Here is an 18,905-nt window from a genome sequence, read left to right as displayed (position 1 = left end):
ACGATCAACAAAAACAGTCTGGTAAGGCACAAGGCGAAACACAGAACAATCACCCACAAATCACACATACAAACACACCCTAATATATGGGACTCTCAATCAAAGGCAGATAGACAACACCTGCCTTCAACTGAGAGTCCCAACCCCAATCAACCAAACATAGAAACACACAACCTAGACTAACCATAGAATTAACTAAACATAAACCAAAACCCGGAATTACTAAATCAAACACCCTTTACACAAACACACCACCCCGAACCACATAAAACAAATACCCCCTGCCACGCCCTGACCAAACTACAAAACAATTAACCTTATATACTGGCCAGGACGTGACAGGCCTACAAACTAATATAACCACTTGATGGAAAGATGAGACTCCCACGAACACGATGGTGTTCTTCCAGTACCAGGAAGTTTGGAAGTATTTCGTGCTCCAAATAAAGGGGTTAAATACGTGTAAAAAAATACATATATTTATATGTACTGAACAATAATATAAACGCAACATGCAACAATTTCAAAGATTTTACTGAGCTAGTTCATGTAAGGAAATCAGTCAATTGAAATAAATTAATTAGAACCTAATCTATGGATTTCACATGACTGGGAATACAGATATGCATCTGCTGGTCACAGATACCTTTAAAAAAAGGTAGGGGCGTGGATCATAAAACCAGTCAGTATCTGGTGTGACCACCAGATACTGCCTTATGCAGCGCGACACATCACCCTTCGCATAAAGTTGATAAGGCTATTGATTGTGGCCTGTGGAATGTTGTCCCACTCCTTTTCAATGGGTGTGCGAAGTTTCTGGATATTAGAAGGAACTGGAATACGCTGTCGTACACATCGATCCAGAGCATCCCAAACGTGCTCAATGGGTGACATGTCTGGTGAGTATGCAGGCCATGGAAGAACTGGGACCTTTTCAGCTTCCAAGAATTGTGTACAGATCCTTGTGACATGGGGCCATGCATTATCATGCTGAAACATGAGGTGATGGCAGCGGATGAATGGCACGACAATGGGCCTCAGGATCTCATCATGGTATCTCTCTGCATTCAAATTGCCATTGATAAAATGCAATTGTGCTCATTGTCTGTAACTTATGCCTGCTCATACCATATCCCCACCGCCACCATTGGGCTTTCTGTTCACAAGGTTGACCTCAGCAAACCGCTGGCCCAAACAACGCCATACACGTGGTCTGTGGTTGTGAGGCCGGTTGGCCAAATTCTCTAAAACAAAGTTGGGAGTGGCTTATGGTAGAGAAATTAACATGGTGGACATTCCTGCAGTCAGCATGCCAATTGCACGCTCTCTCAAACTTGAGACATCCGTGGCATTGTGTTGTGCGACAAAACTGCACATTTTAGAGTGGCCTTTTATTGTCTGTGTAATGATCATGCTGTTTAATCAGCTTCTTGATATGCCACACCTGTCAGGTGGATGAATTATCTTGGAGAAATGCTTACTAACAGGGATTTAAACAAATGTGTGCACAATTTCTTTTAGAAATAAGCTTCTTTATGCAAATGGAGATTTCTGGGATCTTTTACTTTAGCTCGTCAAACATGGGACCAACACTTTGCATATTGCGTTTATATTTTAGTTCACTGCATATTCCTGAGCTTCCTTATATTTCCAGACACTTCAAACCCTTATTCCTTATGATTTATTTTTTTTGACTGTATGTTTTGCCATTTGGGAATGTGTTATTCAATGCATTTATGGGCTATAGAAGACAAGGCCAAATTGTATATTTAAACAGACTTATATATATATGTTTATTTTTTTATACCTACATTGGTCCTACAATTCTAAATAAAATAGCTAAATGATCCATGGTATGACCATCTTAAATCCATTCCATATGCTAGTTTAGTTTGAAGTCTGTTTATTGAAGAACTGCCTTATTCAGACCATGGGTGGGTGATGGATGATTTTCCAACAAATTTGTTAGTGAGATTATGGCAGCGGTAGAGGCTTGTTTGTAAGCAAAACAAAGTCAGGTGACATACAGTATCACCTGCAGGGAAAAAACAGTGACAAAGGAAACTTGACTGAGATACAGTAACCTGACACGTGTGAGATGGGGCACAACAATATCAGTCAGCCTGCAAGGCAAGAGCCTGCCTGTATGACCTCTGCCTTAGGCTTCATAGAGAGAAATAACACAGTATTATACGCCTTATAATAAGACATTATAGTTCATATATGCATATAACAAGTAATATAGGGTTATACCTGTCAGCTCTCTGTAAAATGTTAGAGGGAGGCAGCGAGTAGTGTGCATAGGTATAGAGGTCAGTGTGAACTATAACGCTAAACTCCTTTTAAATGGCTAGCAAGACACAGTTCTGCCCATCCTGTATTGAAACCTGATCACACCTCAGGAATATTTGAACAATTTTCCAAACATACATACATAAAGAAAGACAGACAGACATTATTCAGTTGATTCAAAATAATACTTTCCAAAATACAGTTATTGTCTTGTTATGAAATGCAACTCAAATTCATTGTTCTGTAAATAGTGGTCTGCTCATTGTAAAGTTTTAGCTTTATGGCAGGCATTGGCAGCCAAAAGCTTAGTGTAGAAGTCAATGAGGTGTTTTAATCTAATGCTTTGACCCAGACTCCCAGCTGTGTGTGACGCAGACTGGAGTATTACAGCCACTCCTGCTGTATTTGACTTGTCATTGGACTATAAAGACTCAGTAGGTTGTCCATAAATTAGGCCAGTTAGGGAATGTGTAAGCGGGGCATTAATGAAGTGCTGACCAAGAGGAAAAATAGGAACACACAGCCGCACGCCTGCTTTCCCTCTCTTCATTTACAAAGCAGAATCTAGTCACACACACATGCACACCAAGGTTATTGTAGTTTTGTGTTTTTATATTAGTATATATTTCTATTAGTTTCAAGATTTTTCTTTGAAATTCAGTTTAGTTTCAGTCAGTTTTCAGATCTGATTTACTCGTTTTTAGTTAGTTTAAGTTTTATAAAAACATTTCTATTTAGTTTTTATGTTATTTGGTTTCAGTTTTAGTGTTAGGGACAGAAAGTAGCCTATGTGTGGGAGGCTAGGAGCCATTTATGTTTTGTATAGTTTTGGTGTTTTTTGAGATGTCACTTCTTGCCACTGTGGGGAAGTAATGCATAAGGTGATGGGTCAAGTCTTTTGAGTTATAGTCCAAGATAGATACCCATTGTTTTAAACGTTATATACTCACGTTCACATACCCCGTTTCATGGTGGTTGCCATCTGCTTTATAGAGCCGATAGCTAGCACTCAGTGCGCACTAGAGCAAGCGCGAGCAGCGTCATCACATCATCCAGAAGCATGGCAGACATTAAACAAAATATAAACGTATCATGCAACAATTTAAATGATTTTACTGAGTTACAGTTCATATAAGGAAATCAGTCAATTTAAATAAATTCATTAGGCCCTAATCTATGAATATTAGGGCTGAAGCACAGTCATGGGCCCACCCACTTGGGAGCCAGGCCCAGCCAATCAAAAGCCCACAGAATGGCTTTATTACAGACAGAAATACTCCTCAGTTTTAATCGACTGTGCGGGTGACTGGTCTCAGATGATCCCGCAGGTGGCGGCTCCCGCAGGAGGCTGCTTATGGTATAGAAATTAACATTAAATTCTCTGGCAGCAGCTTTTGTGGACATTCCTGCAATCAGCATGTCAAATGCATGCTCCCTCAAAACTTGAGACATCTGTGGCATTGTGTTACAAAACTGCACATTTTAGAGTGGCCTTTTATTGTCCCCTAGCACAAGGTGCACCTGTGTAATGATCATGCTGTTTAATCAGCTTCTTGATATGCCACACCTGTCAGGTTAAAGGATTATCTTGGCAAAGGAGAAATGTTCACTAACAGGGATGTAAACAAATTTGTGCACACAATTTGAGAGAAATGTTTTTTTTGTGCGTATAGAACAATTCTGGGATCATTTATTTCAGCTCATGAAACATGGGACCAACACTTTGCATATTTCGTTTATATTTTTGTGAAGTATAAATGTTAATATCTTTAGCAGTGAGTGATGGGGAAAAAAATGGCATCTAAGACAATTACTTGACTAAAGGTGATGACTAAGGCTTCTTATTTGCAATTTTCAGTGTGGACTACTCTATGGCAATTGTCTTTTTGGGCTTGAATTCAGCTAAACTGCAATACCGAAAGACAAAAAAAGTCCTCTGGGTACAGTTGGAAAGTGTGCTTCTAGACCGGAACCCTGTGGCCTTGGTCAGGACATAGGTTAGGTTAGGTTTAAAGGTACACTCAGTGAGATGTTGTAGCTTAATGAAGTAAACCGTAGTAGTGGGTCAATTTCCACCACAACCAGGAGTGTTGTAGTGCGAGGTTAAACTTCTCAGCTGTTTTGGTCCCGTAACTATCCGGTTGTAGCAGCGTGAAGCACACCCGTGCACATGTGCAGATACTCTGTGTGACTATGTGAGAGCAAAGTCTTGCATAATGTTCATCTCATTGGGTGTGTTCGAGTAGTAAGGCTAACAACACCAACTGTACGGAAGTCGATGAGTGTAGCTGGGGGAGATGAATCTGTGACAGCCGAAAGTCGGACACTGTAGTGGTTTTCCAACAGCAAGGCTCAGATCAACAGGCAGTGTCAACATAGCCGCTATTGTTTATAAATGTTGAAATAAACTTTTCTTAACCCCCATATCACACACTTACAAACTGGAAACATAACATGTGTACAATTAATTGGTAAGAGAGAGGTCTCAAATGTCACTTTCATTTGTATCCTCTGTTCTGCTTGTATCTTTAGAATTGCTTTAAAGTTGGTTAATGTTTCAGTCACATCTTTGGTCACGTTCGCGGAGGTCAACCAAAAACACCCTAATGATTAGACAGACAAATATTGCATTCCACTAACCAGGAATTGACTGCATGGTGCAGTTGGTGAGGATGCAGCTAACAAAAAAAATTCCCAAAACCTTCGAGAACGTTCCCTTAAGTGTCTCATAAGGTCATTAACTAACGTTTTCATAGGAATGTTTCCATTATGTACAAGGAACATTTCCAAGAGACCATTCCCTTATTGTCAAATAGAACTTACCCAGAACATGGTTACCATGTTCTCAGAATTGAAGATATTAATGTTCTAGACAAGTTTCATAGTAACTTTGGTAGAACATTAATGTGTCCAGACTGTTGCCGTGTTCTCAGAACATAAGATATGAATGTTCTAGACATGTTTCATGTGTCCAGTTTTCTGAGGGTTAGGAGAATATTCCATCAACGTCCCACCAAACATACACAGAACATGTTCTCAGAATCTAAGATGTTAATGTTCTAGACATGTTTCATGGGAACGTTGCAAGAACATTTCTGTGTATCAGTTGTCAGAACGTCGCCTGATTTTCCCAAAGAAACAATCCCCAAAAAAGGAATGTTTCATTAACATCACGCCTTGTTACTTTTGCAGAGCCAATCAAGGCCCTGATTAGTGAACCACTGATCCATTCATAGGTCTTTGTCTTTTGGCAAGGTTAGGGATACTTTCACACCGACACATTGCTTTTAACATGCAGTTTTCAACTTACATATTTTACATAAATGATTTCATTGTGCATGTTCGTGTATATAGTAATTATTATTCATGTCTTCACCTGAGATTTAAACTCAAAACCACGATACTCTGATCTTTCCACTACGCCAGATGTCAGTTAATCTGATGAGTCTCATCATTGATTTGACTTACTTACTTCGGCGATTTTAAAGGCTTTTTGTATAGTTTTCTAATGTTGGTGGGGCATGTTAACCTGTTTTATTGTTACTCCGGAATCACTATGCTCAATAAAATAGTTTTTCTTGAGTGTACTTTTAACAGAGCTGAGATTTATTTCAAAGTTGCATTTATCTATTACTTACACCTATCAAGTTGTTTCATATACAGAAGTTCCTTGGTAGGAGGGGTTTCTTCTGGACAGGGCCTAACTATACTGGCCCAATAAGCACATGCCCTTCAGATATCCCTTATTGGGACAGTGGTTAGGGCGTTTGACATTGTTGCTGGTGGCCTCGGTTTGAGGCCCGGTAGGGGAGTCACCATACTCTTACATTTTCAGTAATATACAGTTGAAGTCAGAAGTTTACATACACCTTAGCCAAATACATTAAAACTCAGTTTTTCACAATTCCTGACATGTAATCCTAGTTAAAATTCCCTGTCTTAGGTCAGTTAGGATCATCACTTTATTTTAAGAATGTGAAATGTCAGAATAATAGTAGAGAGAATGATTTATTTCAGCTTTTATTTCTTTCAGCACATTCCCAGTGGGTCAGAAGTTTACATACACTCAATTAGTATTTGGTAGCATTGCCTTTAAATTGTTTAACTTGGGTCAAACGTTTTGGGAAGCCTTCCACAAGCTTCCCACAATAACTTTGGTGAATTTTGGCCCATTCCCCCTGACAGAGCTGGTGTAACTGAGTCAGGTTTGTAGGCCTCCTTGCTCGCACACGCTTTTTCAGTTCTACCAACAAATTTTCTATGGGATTGAGGTCAGGGCTTTGTGATGGCCACTCCAATACCTTGACTTTGTTGTCCTTAAGCCACTTTGCCACAACTTTGGAAGTATGCTTGGGGTCATTGTCCATTTGGAAGATCCATTTGCGAACAAGCTTTAACTTCCTGACTGATGTCTTGAGATGTTGCTTCAATATATCCACATAATGTTCCTGCATCATGATGGCATCTATTTTGTGAAGTGCACCAGTCCCTCCTGCAGCACTGCACACCCACAACATGATGCTGCCACCCCCTGTCCTTCACGGTTGGGATGGTGTTCTTCAGCTTGCAAGCGTCCTCCTTTTTCCTCCAAACATAATGATGGTCATTATGGCCAAACAGTTCTATTTTTGTTTCATCAGACCAGAGGACATTTCTCCAACAAGTATGATCTTTGTCCCCATGTGCAGTTGCAAACCGTAGTCTGGCTTTTTTATGGCGGTCCTTGCTGAGCGGCCTTTCAGGTTATGTCGATATAGGACTCGTTTTACTGTGGATACAGATATTTTTGTACCCATTTCCTCCAGCATCTTCACAAGGTCCTTTGCTGTTGTTCTGGAATTGATTTGCACTAAAGTACGTTCCCCTCTAGGAGACATACCGCTCCTTCCTGAGCGGTATGACAGCTGCGTGGTCCCATGGTGTTTATACTTGCGTACTATTGTTTGTACAGATGAACGTGGTACCTTCAGGCGTTTGGAAATTGCTCCCAAGGATGAACCAGACTTGTGGAAGTCTACAATTTTTTTTTCTGAGGTCTTGGCTGATTTCTTTTGATTTTCCCATGATGTCAAGCAAAGAGGCACTGAGTTGAAGGTATGCCTTGAAATACATCCACAGGTACACCTCCAATTGACTCAAATGATGTCAATTAGCCTATCTGAAGCTTGTAAAGCCATGACATCATTTTCTGGAATTTTCCAAGCTGTTTACAGGCACAGTCAACTTAGTTTATGTAAACTTCTGACCCACTGGAATTGTGATACTGTGAATTATAAGTGCAATAATCTGTCTGTAAACAATTGTTGGAAAAATTACTTGTGTCATGCAGAAAGTAGATGTCCTAACCGACTTGCCAAAACTATAATTTGTTAACAAGAAATTTGTGAAGTGGTTGAAAAATGAGTTTTAATGACTCAAACCTAAGTGTATGTAAACTTCTGACTTCAACTGTATATGTATGTATTTTTTGTACTGCTCTAGGCATATAATTATTATTTGGATAACCTTATTTACTATTTTGTATTGAAGAATTATCACACGGAATTATTGTAATGTTTGTTTATGTGTCAATTAATTCCATAAGGGATGGGCTGCCAACTGGTGATTTGACACGTAAATACAATTTCATTCATACATTCATTTGTATAGATCTGAAACAACTTGATACCCTATATATTCAAAGTATGTGGACACCCCTTCAAATTAGTGAATTCGGCTATTTCGGCCACACCCGTTGCTGCCAGGGGTATAAAATAGAGCACACAGCCATGCAATCTCCATAGCCAAAGTCACTGAGCCTTACTGAAGAGCTCAGTGACTTTCAACGTGGCACTGTCATAGGATGCCACTTTTCCAACAAGTTAGCTTGTCAAATTTCTGCCCTGCTAGAGTTGCCCCGATGAACTGTAAGTGGTGTTATTGTGAAGTGTAGGAGTAAAAATGGCTCGCCGCTAAGTGGTATGCCACACAAGCTCACAGAACAGGACCACCGAGTGCTGAAGTGCGTAAAAATTGTCTGTCCTCGGTTGCAACACTCACTACCGAGTTCCAAACTGCCTCTGGAAGCAACGTCAGCACAATAACTGTTCGTCGGGAGCTTCATGAAATGGGTTTCCATGACCGAGCAGCTGCACGCAAGCCTAAGATCACCATGTGCAATACCAAGTGTTGGCTGGAGGGGTGTAAAGCTCGCAGCCATTGGACTCTGGAGCAGTGGAAACTCATTCTCTGGAGTGATGAATCATGCTTCACCATCTGGCAGTCTGAATGACGAATCTGGATTTGGTGGATGCCAGCAGAACGCTACCTTCCCCAATGAATACTGCCTACTTTAAAGTTTGGTAGAAGATGAATAATGGTCTGGGGCTGTTTTTCATGGCTCAGGCTAGGACCATTAGTTCCAGTCAAGGGAAATATTAACGCTACAGCATTCAATTACATTCTGAACGATTCTGTGCTTCCAACTTTGTGGTAACAGTTTGGGTAGGCCCTTTCCTGTTTCAGCAAGGTTCATACAGAAATTGTTTGTCGAGATCAGTGTGGAAGAACTTGACTGGCTTGCACAGAGACCTGACATCAACCCCATCGAACACCTTTGGGATTAATTGGAACGCGGACTGCGAGCCAGGTCTAATCGTCCAACATCAGTGCCCGACCTCACTAATGATCTTGTAGCTGAATGGAGCAAGTCCCTGCAGCAATGTTCCAACATCTAGTGGAAAGCCTTCCCTGAAGAGTGGAAGCTGTTATAGCAGCAAAGGGTTGACCATCTCCATATTAATGCTCATGATTTTGGAATGAGATGTTCGACAAGCAGGTGTCCATATACTTTTGGCCATGTAGTGTATGTTAATATGGACAGTATGGAAAGTATGTTGATGGGTTCGGATTTTGAAACTTTTTAAATATTGTTAATCATCAGTTATACTAGAGACATGAGTAGTGCTATAGTCTGGTTTATTCACCAGAAGTTAATGGTTATCTGTAGGAGTAATGTTTATGGTGGGTTCAAGGAAGGTTGGATAGGATCCAGGGGGCTTTGGGAGGTGCTGAGTAGAGGAGAGGAAATCACATGATTGCAGTCACTGACAATGGTGGGGAGCTGTGGAGAAGTGAGGAAGGGGGTTGAGGTCAGGTCACCTTAAGGGAGAAGGAACAGTTTGTGGCCCGCATCACTTAATTTCCTGCCTAGTAATAAAGATGTAATGTTAAGAGAGAAGGAGACTCCACCCAAATTGAGGTATATATATTATGCAGCTGTATGACCCAATGGGGGAATAAACTCGGTTTAATTAAGCTTTACTAATCGTCTGTGAGTTTTAATAGATTCATTTAGAACCCAACAATGTGAATATAAAAGGTTAGTATAACAGTAGTTATATAGATGAGCCATGACTAGAATACTGTATATACATATAAATTGGGTAAAACATTAGGTAAACATTATTGAAATAACCAGTGTTCTCTAAGGTGCAGCTTAGAGTACCAGGTGGTAACCGGCTAGTGACATTGTCTGAGGTTCAGGGCAGGGTACTGGGCAGAGGTCGGCTAGTGGTGACTGTTTGAAGGCCTGGAGATAGAAGCTGTTTATCAGTCTCTCGGTCCCAGCTTTGATGCACCTGAACTGTCTCCGCCTTTTTAGATGATAGCAGGGTGAACAGGCTTTGGCTCGGGTGGCTGGGGTCCTTGATGATTTTCTTGGCCTTCCTATGACACCGGGTGCTGTAGATGTCCTGGTGGGCAGGCAGCGTGCCACCGACGATGCCTTGGGCTGACCATACCACTCTCTGAGGAGCCCTGCCGTTGCGGATGTTGCAATTGCCCCACAGAGGTGCTGAGCTTCCACCCCTGTGAGGCCTCCGTGTTGAGGATCAGCGTGGCAGAGGTGTTGTTGCCTACTTTCACCACTTGGGGTCAGCCCGTCAGGAAGTCCAGGACCCAGTTGCACAGGGAGGGGTTCAGACCAAGAGCCCTGAGCTTAGTGATGAGCTTGGAGGGAACTATGGTGTTGAAGGCTGAGCAGTGGTCGATGAAAATCTTTCTTACATAGGTATTTCTCTTGTCCAGGTGGGATAGGGCAGTGTGCAGTGCAATGGCGATTACGTCATCCGTGGATCTGTTGGGTGGTATGCAAACTGTAGTGGGTCTATGGTATACTCAGAGTAAATGCAACTCTCTAACAATACTTATTTCTCTCACTCTTATTATTAGAGTTCATTCTAATATTGACTTGGCCATTGAGATAGTACTGCTGTGATTCCCATTCTTGAGTTGATCCTCCTGTGTTTGTATATCATTGCTTGCTGGTACTTAGTGGTAGGCTGGTATTTCTCAGAAGCAGATTAGCTCTTTCCTGCTCTTCCAGCCAATAGAGAACTTTGTAATAAATGACCTAGAAATACTTTCGCTCAACACTAGCACACCATGAAGCAGCCCATGCTGAACAGAAGTGAGGAGGGAATTCCAGCTGGAGGTCATCTTATGATCCATAGCGCAATCATACGTTGCAAGTTATTATTGAGGCACAAAGCATCAATATTCACATTGTAATATTGCACCTTATTTTTTATGTACATATTTCCATGTAGTACCACACACCTGATATGGCAAAATCCATAGGATAACTTGTGTGTGTGTACTTTATAATACAGAAGCGAGATGTGAACTGTCTGTCTGAGAAGGTTTGCCGGTAATGGCAACCAGTCATACTGGTTGTCTGATTAAGCGCATTCATGGTGATTAATCAGTGTTCTTCTCAGTAGATGTAACAGTGTGGTAGATCAGCACTGTTTATTAGGGTTATAATTAGCAGGCTGTGAAGACGTTAGAGAGGGAAGGAGAAGGAAGACCAGACTCCGTCTGGGTGCCCATATGCTACTGTGCTCTGGAGGAGGATGTAATGGGATTGGAAGGATGTCAGGATTAGACGTCATCAGCTTGGTGACAATGAATGAGTCACCCACTGTAATGTGTTGTCTGCTAAATGTGTACAAAATATCCTTCTCCTTGGTTCTCTCCTAACACTAGCTAACTTCCTAAATTAACGCAATCGGAAATTCATTTCACCCCAAACCTGCTTTGGAGAGATTCCTCCGACTGTTCTTGATTGAATGTGAGATTCACCATGTGACTGTGGCTGTAGTCCTACACCTATGCACTTTCAGCTCACTGTAAGTTGACCAATTAAATACTACAACCTGACTTTGTCAGAGCCCCTGCCCCACTGTCACTTTGTATTACCTCTATTACCTTAGTCGCATTAGGTCTAGGGCCTAACTTTACTGCTTACACACACACACACACACACACACACACACACACACACACACACACACACACACACACACACACACACACACACACACACACACACACACACACACACACACACACACAGTCAAGTCAAGGCTGTGAAGTATTGTGCAGGACAAGGTAATTGAATGTCTCAACAGAAGTAGTGTGGTGGTTACCTCAGAAACCAGAATTCATTAAAACAGCAGCCCTCTACCCTCCCATTCTCCCCTGTGCATTAACTCTAACTAGCAGAAGGTGAGACCTCTCTGATCAGGTTGCTCATCTTTCCTCTGAGTGCAGTGTGAAGTGTTAATGTGGTATTCCACTCTAACCATACATCTACACACCTCTAATAATAGACTGTAGGAGATGTGAAGGAGATGCCTCACTAGTCTGGCCAGCATAAGGTGTAAAACTGATCACTGGTCAACTCCACCTGGCTGTGGTTTGACCTGGGCCACGTTCAGTAGGCAAACGTTGTAGAACTTTGCAGAAAGAGATGTCATGAATAGCGCTGACATGATACCATATTCTTTATAATCCTTGGGAAATGTTATATTCCGCAACGTTGTGCCCAGCTGCATGGGCCCCTGACCTGTCTTATCCCCCTCAATCCAATTCATTACTTTGGGGGAAGTGCCTGGTAATCAGTCCAGACCTTCTCCTATACTTTCACTCTACAGGTCAAGCCAGAGGACAGACAAAAGGTGAAGGTTCTGTTAGCAATCAAGGGGAAAATGTATTTTTATTTAAGAGGTCATGTGTTGTAGAATTTTTTTACTCTTAGGACTTTTTGCCTTTGTGTGATTGTTTAAGCTTAAAGTTGTGGAACGCTATGTTAAAAGTGTTATAGAATATAAATGTGACCGATCGCCTCGATTCGATTTTATGTAGCAGAATTTGAAATTGTGTTTTTTTTACACTGGATAAAAGTAGAGACTAAGAGCTAGAAAATGGTAAAACACACTGCAGTTGAAGAACAATGGGAAAGTAATTGGCCCTTGAAAATGGCCCTTGAATGTTTTGGTATACCTTCTGGAGAATCCATTCAGCATCGTTCACACCCTCTTAACCCTTAGCCCCACCCATCTCTTTAACGATTCACGTGAGGCCATTTGCTAAACAGAGTGATTAGTTTAGTAAACAACCAAAGATTTCAAGACTAAAAGTGGTAAAAGTAGTAGCCTACAATAAGGAAAAACTCCAGGTAAAAAAAACTCTTTATCTAGTCCTTGGCCTATATCCTAATCTGACTTTGGTGCAGGTCATGTTGTTCTTCACATTACCGTCTCTGGTAAACACACTATATCAAACAAAATCAAAAGTTGATTTGTCACATGCACCGGATACAGAAGGTGTAAACAGTACAGTGAAATGGTTACTTGCATAGTAACAATATCAAAAACATAAAGTGTCCAGATAAAAATATTTGATTAATATTTTGGAATTATTAGATGACGCTTACCTGACACACTTGTCTAAATTGATGGGTCACGTGAAATAAATGCTATAACAACTCCCCAGCCACATCTAGTTAAGTGGATGAGTCATTATTCTCTAGACATGAAATACAATAGATGGCCGTAAACACCCCCGGACACCTGGCTATCTTGATGGGTCATGTAATTATCTGGCGAAGTGTTTTGTTTAGACATGTAGTCTTTTGTCTAAACAATGAACCGGCATTATCCCAACTCATACTACTACCAACCAATACAAACATTGTCATAGCTGTAATATGAATCTGCAGGTAGCTAAAGCTAACCAACCAGGTTCAATGTTAGCTACAGTAGCTAACATTAGGCTATAACGAAGAATGGAAATAGTTTATGATTGAATAATATTACTACACAGATCATACACGTAATGTTAGCTAGTGAGCCAGCAAGCTAACGCTCGCTAGCTAGCTAACAGTACGCTTTAACTTGCAATTAAAACAACTTTCTGACAAAATTAGAAACTTATAATATCTGAAAATATAGCTAGACTCTTACCCGTGTACATTAATGAATGCTTCACAACAGACTGGAACCATTTAACTCCATTTTGTTTGTAGCTACATCTTGTTAGGCCAGCGTTGTGTCAAGTCACTCCAGTTCACACTGACCATGGCAGGTGCAGAAAGTAGCAAATCACTTTTTCCAACTGATCTGTCGATAGCGCCTGCTAAATTCAGGGCATTAATGTTTTTGAGAAAAGTAGCTAAACTTTTGTAGTTCTCGATGGCTAACATTATATATTTCAAAAACGGCGAAGTAGAAAGGACTATCAACACATACTGAGCAGCTCACGTTATAAACAGAAGCATACTACATGGCAGACCAATCCAAACTCATCTCCCGGCATGTCCAGCCCATCCATTATCTAAGCCAATCATGGCTAGTGGGAAGGTTCCTGACTTTTTCCAAGGCTAAACCAACTACGCTTGTCATTTAAAAATTGTATTTGTATTTATACACGTTTGTTATTAAGGAACCTGAAAGTTCACTTGTTCCAGAAGGCATTTCTGCCCAAAAAAAGCATTTTGATAAAAAATATTTATGTTCAAATGACTCTCCTGTGAAGTAGTGACGTGTGACATATGCCTAATTTCCTAAAACGAGTCACAAATGTCTTCTTCTTGTCTGTTGTGTGTTCACCAGTGGGAGTGTGCATGGTTCATCATCTTGTGCAGCACCTTCTCCCTGCTCCTCTTCTGGGCTTACTTCTGGTTGGAGGCCCACAATGACTACAACCAATTCAACTGGTGAGTGGGGAAGTTAGTCCTTACCAGAGTGACTGTGAGCTGTTTGTACCATTGTTTCTGTCCCTCAGAAGCACTCTCTCTTTTGAGCAGTTTTAAATTAGTAATTGAATGTGTGCATATTTCAATATCTCCTAGAAGGGCTTGTCTGTTTCATCCTCTTCTCAAGGCACTGGTTCACCTTCCCCACCCGTTGCCTCTCATCCTCAGGTTACTATACAACCGTTCTGGGGAATGGAAGGACAGGACTGTCCCCATTCTCGCAACCACCGCAGTTGGCTTTAGTTACATTACATTTTTAATGGTGAGTGAGTTACCCATGTTTGGTTATATGCCTATACACACAGTTACTGCAGCAGCTTCAGTATGATCTAACCTGATTGTGGCTCTGTTCGTTTCCAGATTTTAGCACTTTGTCATATTTCACTGGGACAGCAGCTGAACCTCTACTGGATCCACAAGGTAGTCTTCCAAATGAACTCTGACCTACGGAAATAAATACCGTATTACTATTAGCCTGCGTAGGAATGTGTAGAACAAATCAAACTGTTAGTATGTTTTTTACCTCAGGTTGGTGTGTTGGCTGCCTTGATCACCACTGTCAGTGGCGTGGTCTCCATCGATGACGTGTGGGGGGACGAATGGGACATCATCCTCATATCTCTACAGGTCTACATCTCTATTTGTCTGCGTTTCTCTATTGGTCTTTTTGGTAGATGTTTGTGTGTAAACAAGGTTATAAAACTCCTGTCTTCCTGTGTTGTAATTCAGTCCACAGGGCCTTTCCTGCACATAGGAGCTCTGGCTGCCGTCACAGCGCTGGGCTGGCTAGTTGCCGAACATGTGGTCCGTGCAGAGAGAACCAGTAAGTGTTGTGTTGGCTTTTGATTGGCTTTCACTGTAACTCTGACCAATAATACCAATATTATACATATTACATTACATCATAATTATTATCATTGTTAACCATTATAATGTTTGATAACGAACAATAACTGCAGCAGCATTCAGAAATTTGTGAGACCTAATGTCCTCACTCTGTGGTCTTCCTCCTTCTCAGAGTTCCACATGATATTGCTGCTGGTTTACCTGAGTGTCCTGCTGGCCCTCTACATGGCTCCCCTCGCCATCTCCTCACCCTGCATCATGGACAAGAACAGCCTCAAATCTCGACCTGACGTCATTGGACGACGGGGAGCGCCAATGGTAAGTCAATGGCTCTACCCTCTAGCCTCTTCATGTAGATCATAAATAATTAAATAGGTATAAGCGATAATGGTGGCTGGAGTTCACAATCACATTCAATTTGAGAGCTGTTCTGCTTCAGGGTAATGAATGTACTGAATGTCTTGGAGCCCCAATAAAGAGGCCCATTAGCGAACACTATTTACTTGCTGGACAATGAAACAGTTAATTGGATAGGTGGAGTTCACAATCAGGTTAAAACAGGTCTGCTTTGTGACATGCACTGACTGTGCTGCCCTGACCTGGTAATGAGTGCAGGCTATATAGGGCCAGACAAACAGCATTGGTCCAGTCAGTGTATAACCTAGTCTATTGACGCACCGGTAATAATACTTTTTTAGTTTAAGCTAAAGATATATTTTTGCATGGGCTGTGTCTCAATCCACCGCATCCACCTATGTCACCCTTCCGCATCTGCGGTGGAAAGTGGCAGAGCTACAATGCTGTTTGTCAGACAAGGAGACATCCCGAAAACTGGTCTTCTCACAAAAACGTATTTAGCATGCGAACGGTTTGGCCTACAAAACTAATACAAACCACTCTATAGAAAGGGGAGACTCTCACAAACACAATGTTCTCTGTTATGCTCTATGACCCCTCACAAGTGTCACGGGACTCGTCTAAAGGTAACCCATACAAATGAAAAGAAGTATGGAGGTAGTTTTGTGAAAAGGGGCTAAATATGTGTAAAAAAATACACAAATATTTCCTGAGATATAGATATAGGACAGACACTTCAAAACCTTATTCTTGTGATTTATTTTTGGACTGTCTTTTTTGCGATTTATGAATGTGTTATTCAATTTGTTTCTATGGGCTATAGTATTTTATTAAAGGCCAAATTCTATATTTCATCAAAAATGTGTATATACATTTTTTATACCTAAAGGGGTCCTAAAATTGTAGATCAAATAGCTAAATGATCCATTGTATGACCTTCTTAAAACAATTCCATATGTCGCCCCCCTCCCCCAACGGAGTAGCAATAGGTTCATTGATCAAGAGCACATTTGTTAGGATTGTAGATGTTTGGTTTGTTTTCTACTGTTGGTAGGAAACACAATATACTGTCCTGTCCCGAAGCAGCTGAGTAAGTAAACATTGTTCCAGACCACTTGCTTTAAACAAATACACACTCACACTGTAGCCCAGACACACACTCTGCCTGTCTACCTGCCTTCAAATCACAAACACACACTCCACAAACACAAAAACACAAACACACACTTTCAGCCCGTCAGGGCTTGCCTCTATTGACTCCTGCTGTGGGTAATATGGTAGCTGTCTGTGGAAAGAGACAGGAGACCAGTGCCTGAAAGCTGCTTCCCAAAGGACAAGACAGATCCATTATTCTGTCTTTCTATGAGCTTTATTCTACAAACTCAGACAAGGACCTCTTCCCTCAGGAGAAATCAAAGGATCAATATATTCAGAAGTGGATTAGTATGTCTAACATTGTAAGGCTGTAGTAGGTTTAAGTTGTGGTGTAGATACCTATCTTTGTCACAGAGAGCGAGGTTCAGTTTCATTTAAATTATGTCAGAGGTGTATTGCTGTAAATGCCTCTTTGTTTAAGTAAACGTGCCTCTCTGACATCCACTTACTAGAAAGATCAATGGCTTTTTTACAGGTCTCACCAACCTAACCATTTGTACAACGTTTAAAAAGCGTATGATAAAAGATAACTCCCGCACATACAATTACCTATTTTGCTGACCTTTTACCTATTTATTAAAATACTGAAATAATAATGCCACCCACCACTAGATCAAATGACCACCATCAGATTCTAACAACCCATAATAACCCATTATACCTCTCTCTGTCTGTCCCTCTGTCTGTGTTTCCTGTGCTGTAGCTGGCTCCAGAGAACACCCTGATGTCCTTCAACAAGGCTCTGCAGCAGGGGGTTAGCTCCTTGGAGGCCGACGTCACCGTCAGGTAACCAACCACACTCGACCAGCCAATAACCTAACCCCACCCCACCCTACCACCTCAATGTTAAGAGCAATGAGTTCTCTATAGTAGGCTGGTAACGAATCTATAGCAACAATCTTAGGGTTTAAATGGTTATAGAGCAAATCTAAAGAGCCCCATTCTGTCGCTGCCTTTGATGTAGTCAACATGTTTTAAGACCATTTTAATCTCACATCCATTCCTTTTCAATGCATTATAGGCCTTTTATTACAGGCCCTTTTTTTACTTACATTGCCAAAGAAACATATTCTTTGTTTATGAAAGCAGTGACATAAGTGTGAATGACATGTGTTGCTGGTTCAGTGATGTAAGTCTGTGGTCCCTCCTCTCCCCTCCAGTCTGGACGGGGTGCCCTTCCTGATGCGAGACCGCACCTTGAAACGGACCACTGACATCGCCAAGGTCTTTCCAGACAGGCAGCACGAGGACGCCTCTCTCTTCAACTGGACAGAGATTCGCTCTCTAAATGCGGGGCAGTGGTTTTTGGAGGTACCTTTCTCTCTCTTTTTCGCTCTCCCGCTCTCTTTCTCTTTCGCTCTCTCTCTCTCAGTATCTATGACACTCTCTTTCTTCTTGTATTGCTCTTTTTTCTTTGTCTCTCCCTTCTCTAGTCTACCTCTCCCTCTCCCTACACCGAGACAATTTTAGAATGTATCTTTTTTTGCATCACCTCATCAAATAAAATACCCTCTCTGTCTCTCCAGAACGACCCCTTCTGGACTGTTGGGTCTCTGACAGGGAGGGACCGGAACCGGATACGGAACCTGACAGTGTGTAGCCTGGTAGAGATGTTGCGTCTGGCTGCCAGGGCCAACCGCTCAGCCCTGTTGTACCTCCGCAGACCTCCCCCAGAACACCCACACTACAAGACCTGGATCATGGACACCCTGTGGGCCGTCCAGAGGTCTGGGATATCACAGAAGAGAGTGAGAAGGACTGTTTATGGATCTCACTGAATCCTTATTAATAATATTGGTAGAAAAGTGTGAATCAAAAGGCAGGTCCAGTCTCTTACCCTGTGTCTTGTGCCCTATTGCTCTTTAGGTGACGTGGACCCCGGACACAGACAGGGGCCGTGTCAGGGGGCTGCAGCAGACCTCCTTGGAGAAGCTGTCAGTGGAGGAGCTCAGACACAGAGGCATCAGCAGTCTCACCCTGCGCTACTCACAGGCCAGCAACAAGGATATTCAGTAAGACATACCTACTGTTACTCTCAAACACTAACCCTAACCATTAATCTGTTGTGATCATCCACAATCTTAACCGGACATGCCCCAAGAATCTTATCTGGTAGGTCCACAAATGTTATCTAAATCCCTAACCTCACCCTGTATTACTCACAGGCCAGCATGTC

General features: G+C 41.7%; 1 protein-coding gene across 4 annotated transcripts in view; it reads left to right on the top strand.

The window, feature by feature from the left end:
- LOC106567929 (glycerophosphodiester phosphodiesterase domain-containing protein 5) overlaps nucleotides 1-18,905 on the top strand; it is a 56,605-nt gene that overhangs the window by 26,789 nt on the left and 10,911 nt on the right. For all 4 annotated transcript variants that reach the window (XM_014137832.2, XM_014137830.2, XM_014137829.2 and 1 more), the window contains exons 3-12: nucleotides 14,229-14,332; nucleotides 14,540-14,633; nucleotides 14,732-14,791; nucleotides 14,900-14,998; nucleotides 15,101-15,194; nucleotides 15,390-15,535; nucleotides 17,433-17,515; nucleotides 17,890-18,040; nucleotides 18,256-18,477; nucleotides 18,596-18,741. In XM_014137832.2, coding sequence (XP_013993307.1) covers nucleotides 14,229-14,332; nucleotides 14,540-14,633; nucleotides 14,732-14,791; nucleotides 14,900-14,998; nucleotides 15,101-15,194; nucleotides 15,390-15,535; nucleotides 17,433-17,515; nucleotides 17,890-18,040; nucleotides 18,256-18,477; nucleotides 18,596-18,741 — 1,199 coding nt within the window. The remainder of the gene's footprint in view (nucleotides 1-14,228; nucleotides 14,333-14,539; nucleotides 14,634-14,731; nucleotides 14,792-14,899; nucleotides 14,999-15,100; nucleotides 15,195-15,389; nucleotides 15,536-17,432; nucleotides 17,516-17,889; nucleotides 18,041-18,255; nucleotides 18,478-18,595; nucleotides 18,742-18,905) is intronic.

The sequence above is a fragment of the Salmo salar genome, chromosome ssa13 (genome assembly GCF_905237065.1).
Source record: "Salmo salar chromosome ssa13, Ssal_v3.1, whole genome shotgun sequence".
NCBI lineage: Eukaryota > Metazoa > Chordata > Actinopteri > Salmoniformes > Salmonidae > Salmo > Salmo salar.
The sequence above is the reverse complement of the archived record's forward strand: the minus strand, read 5'-3'. Positions and strand labels throughout refer to the sequence as shown.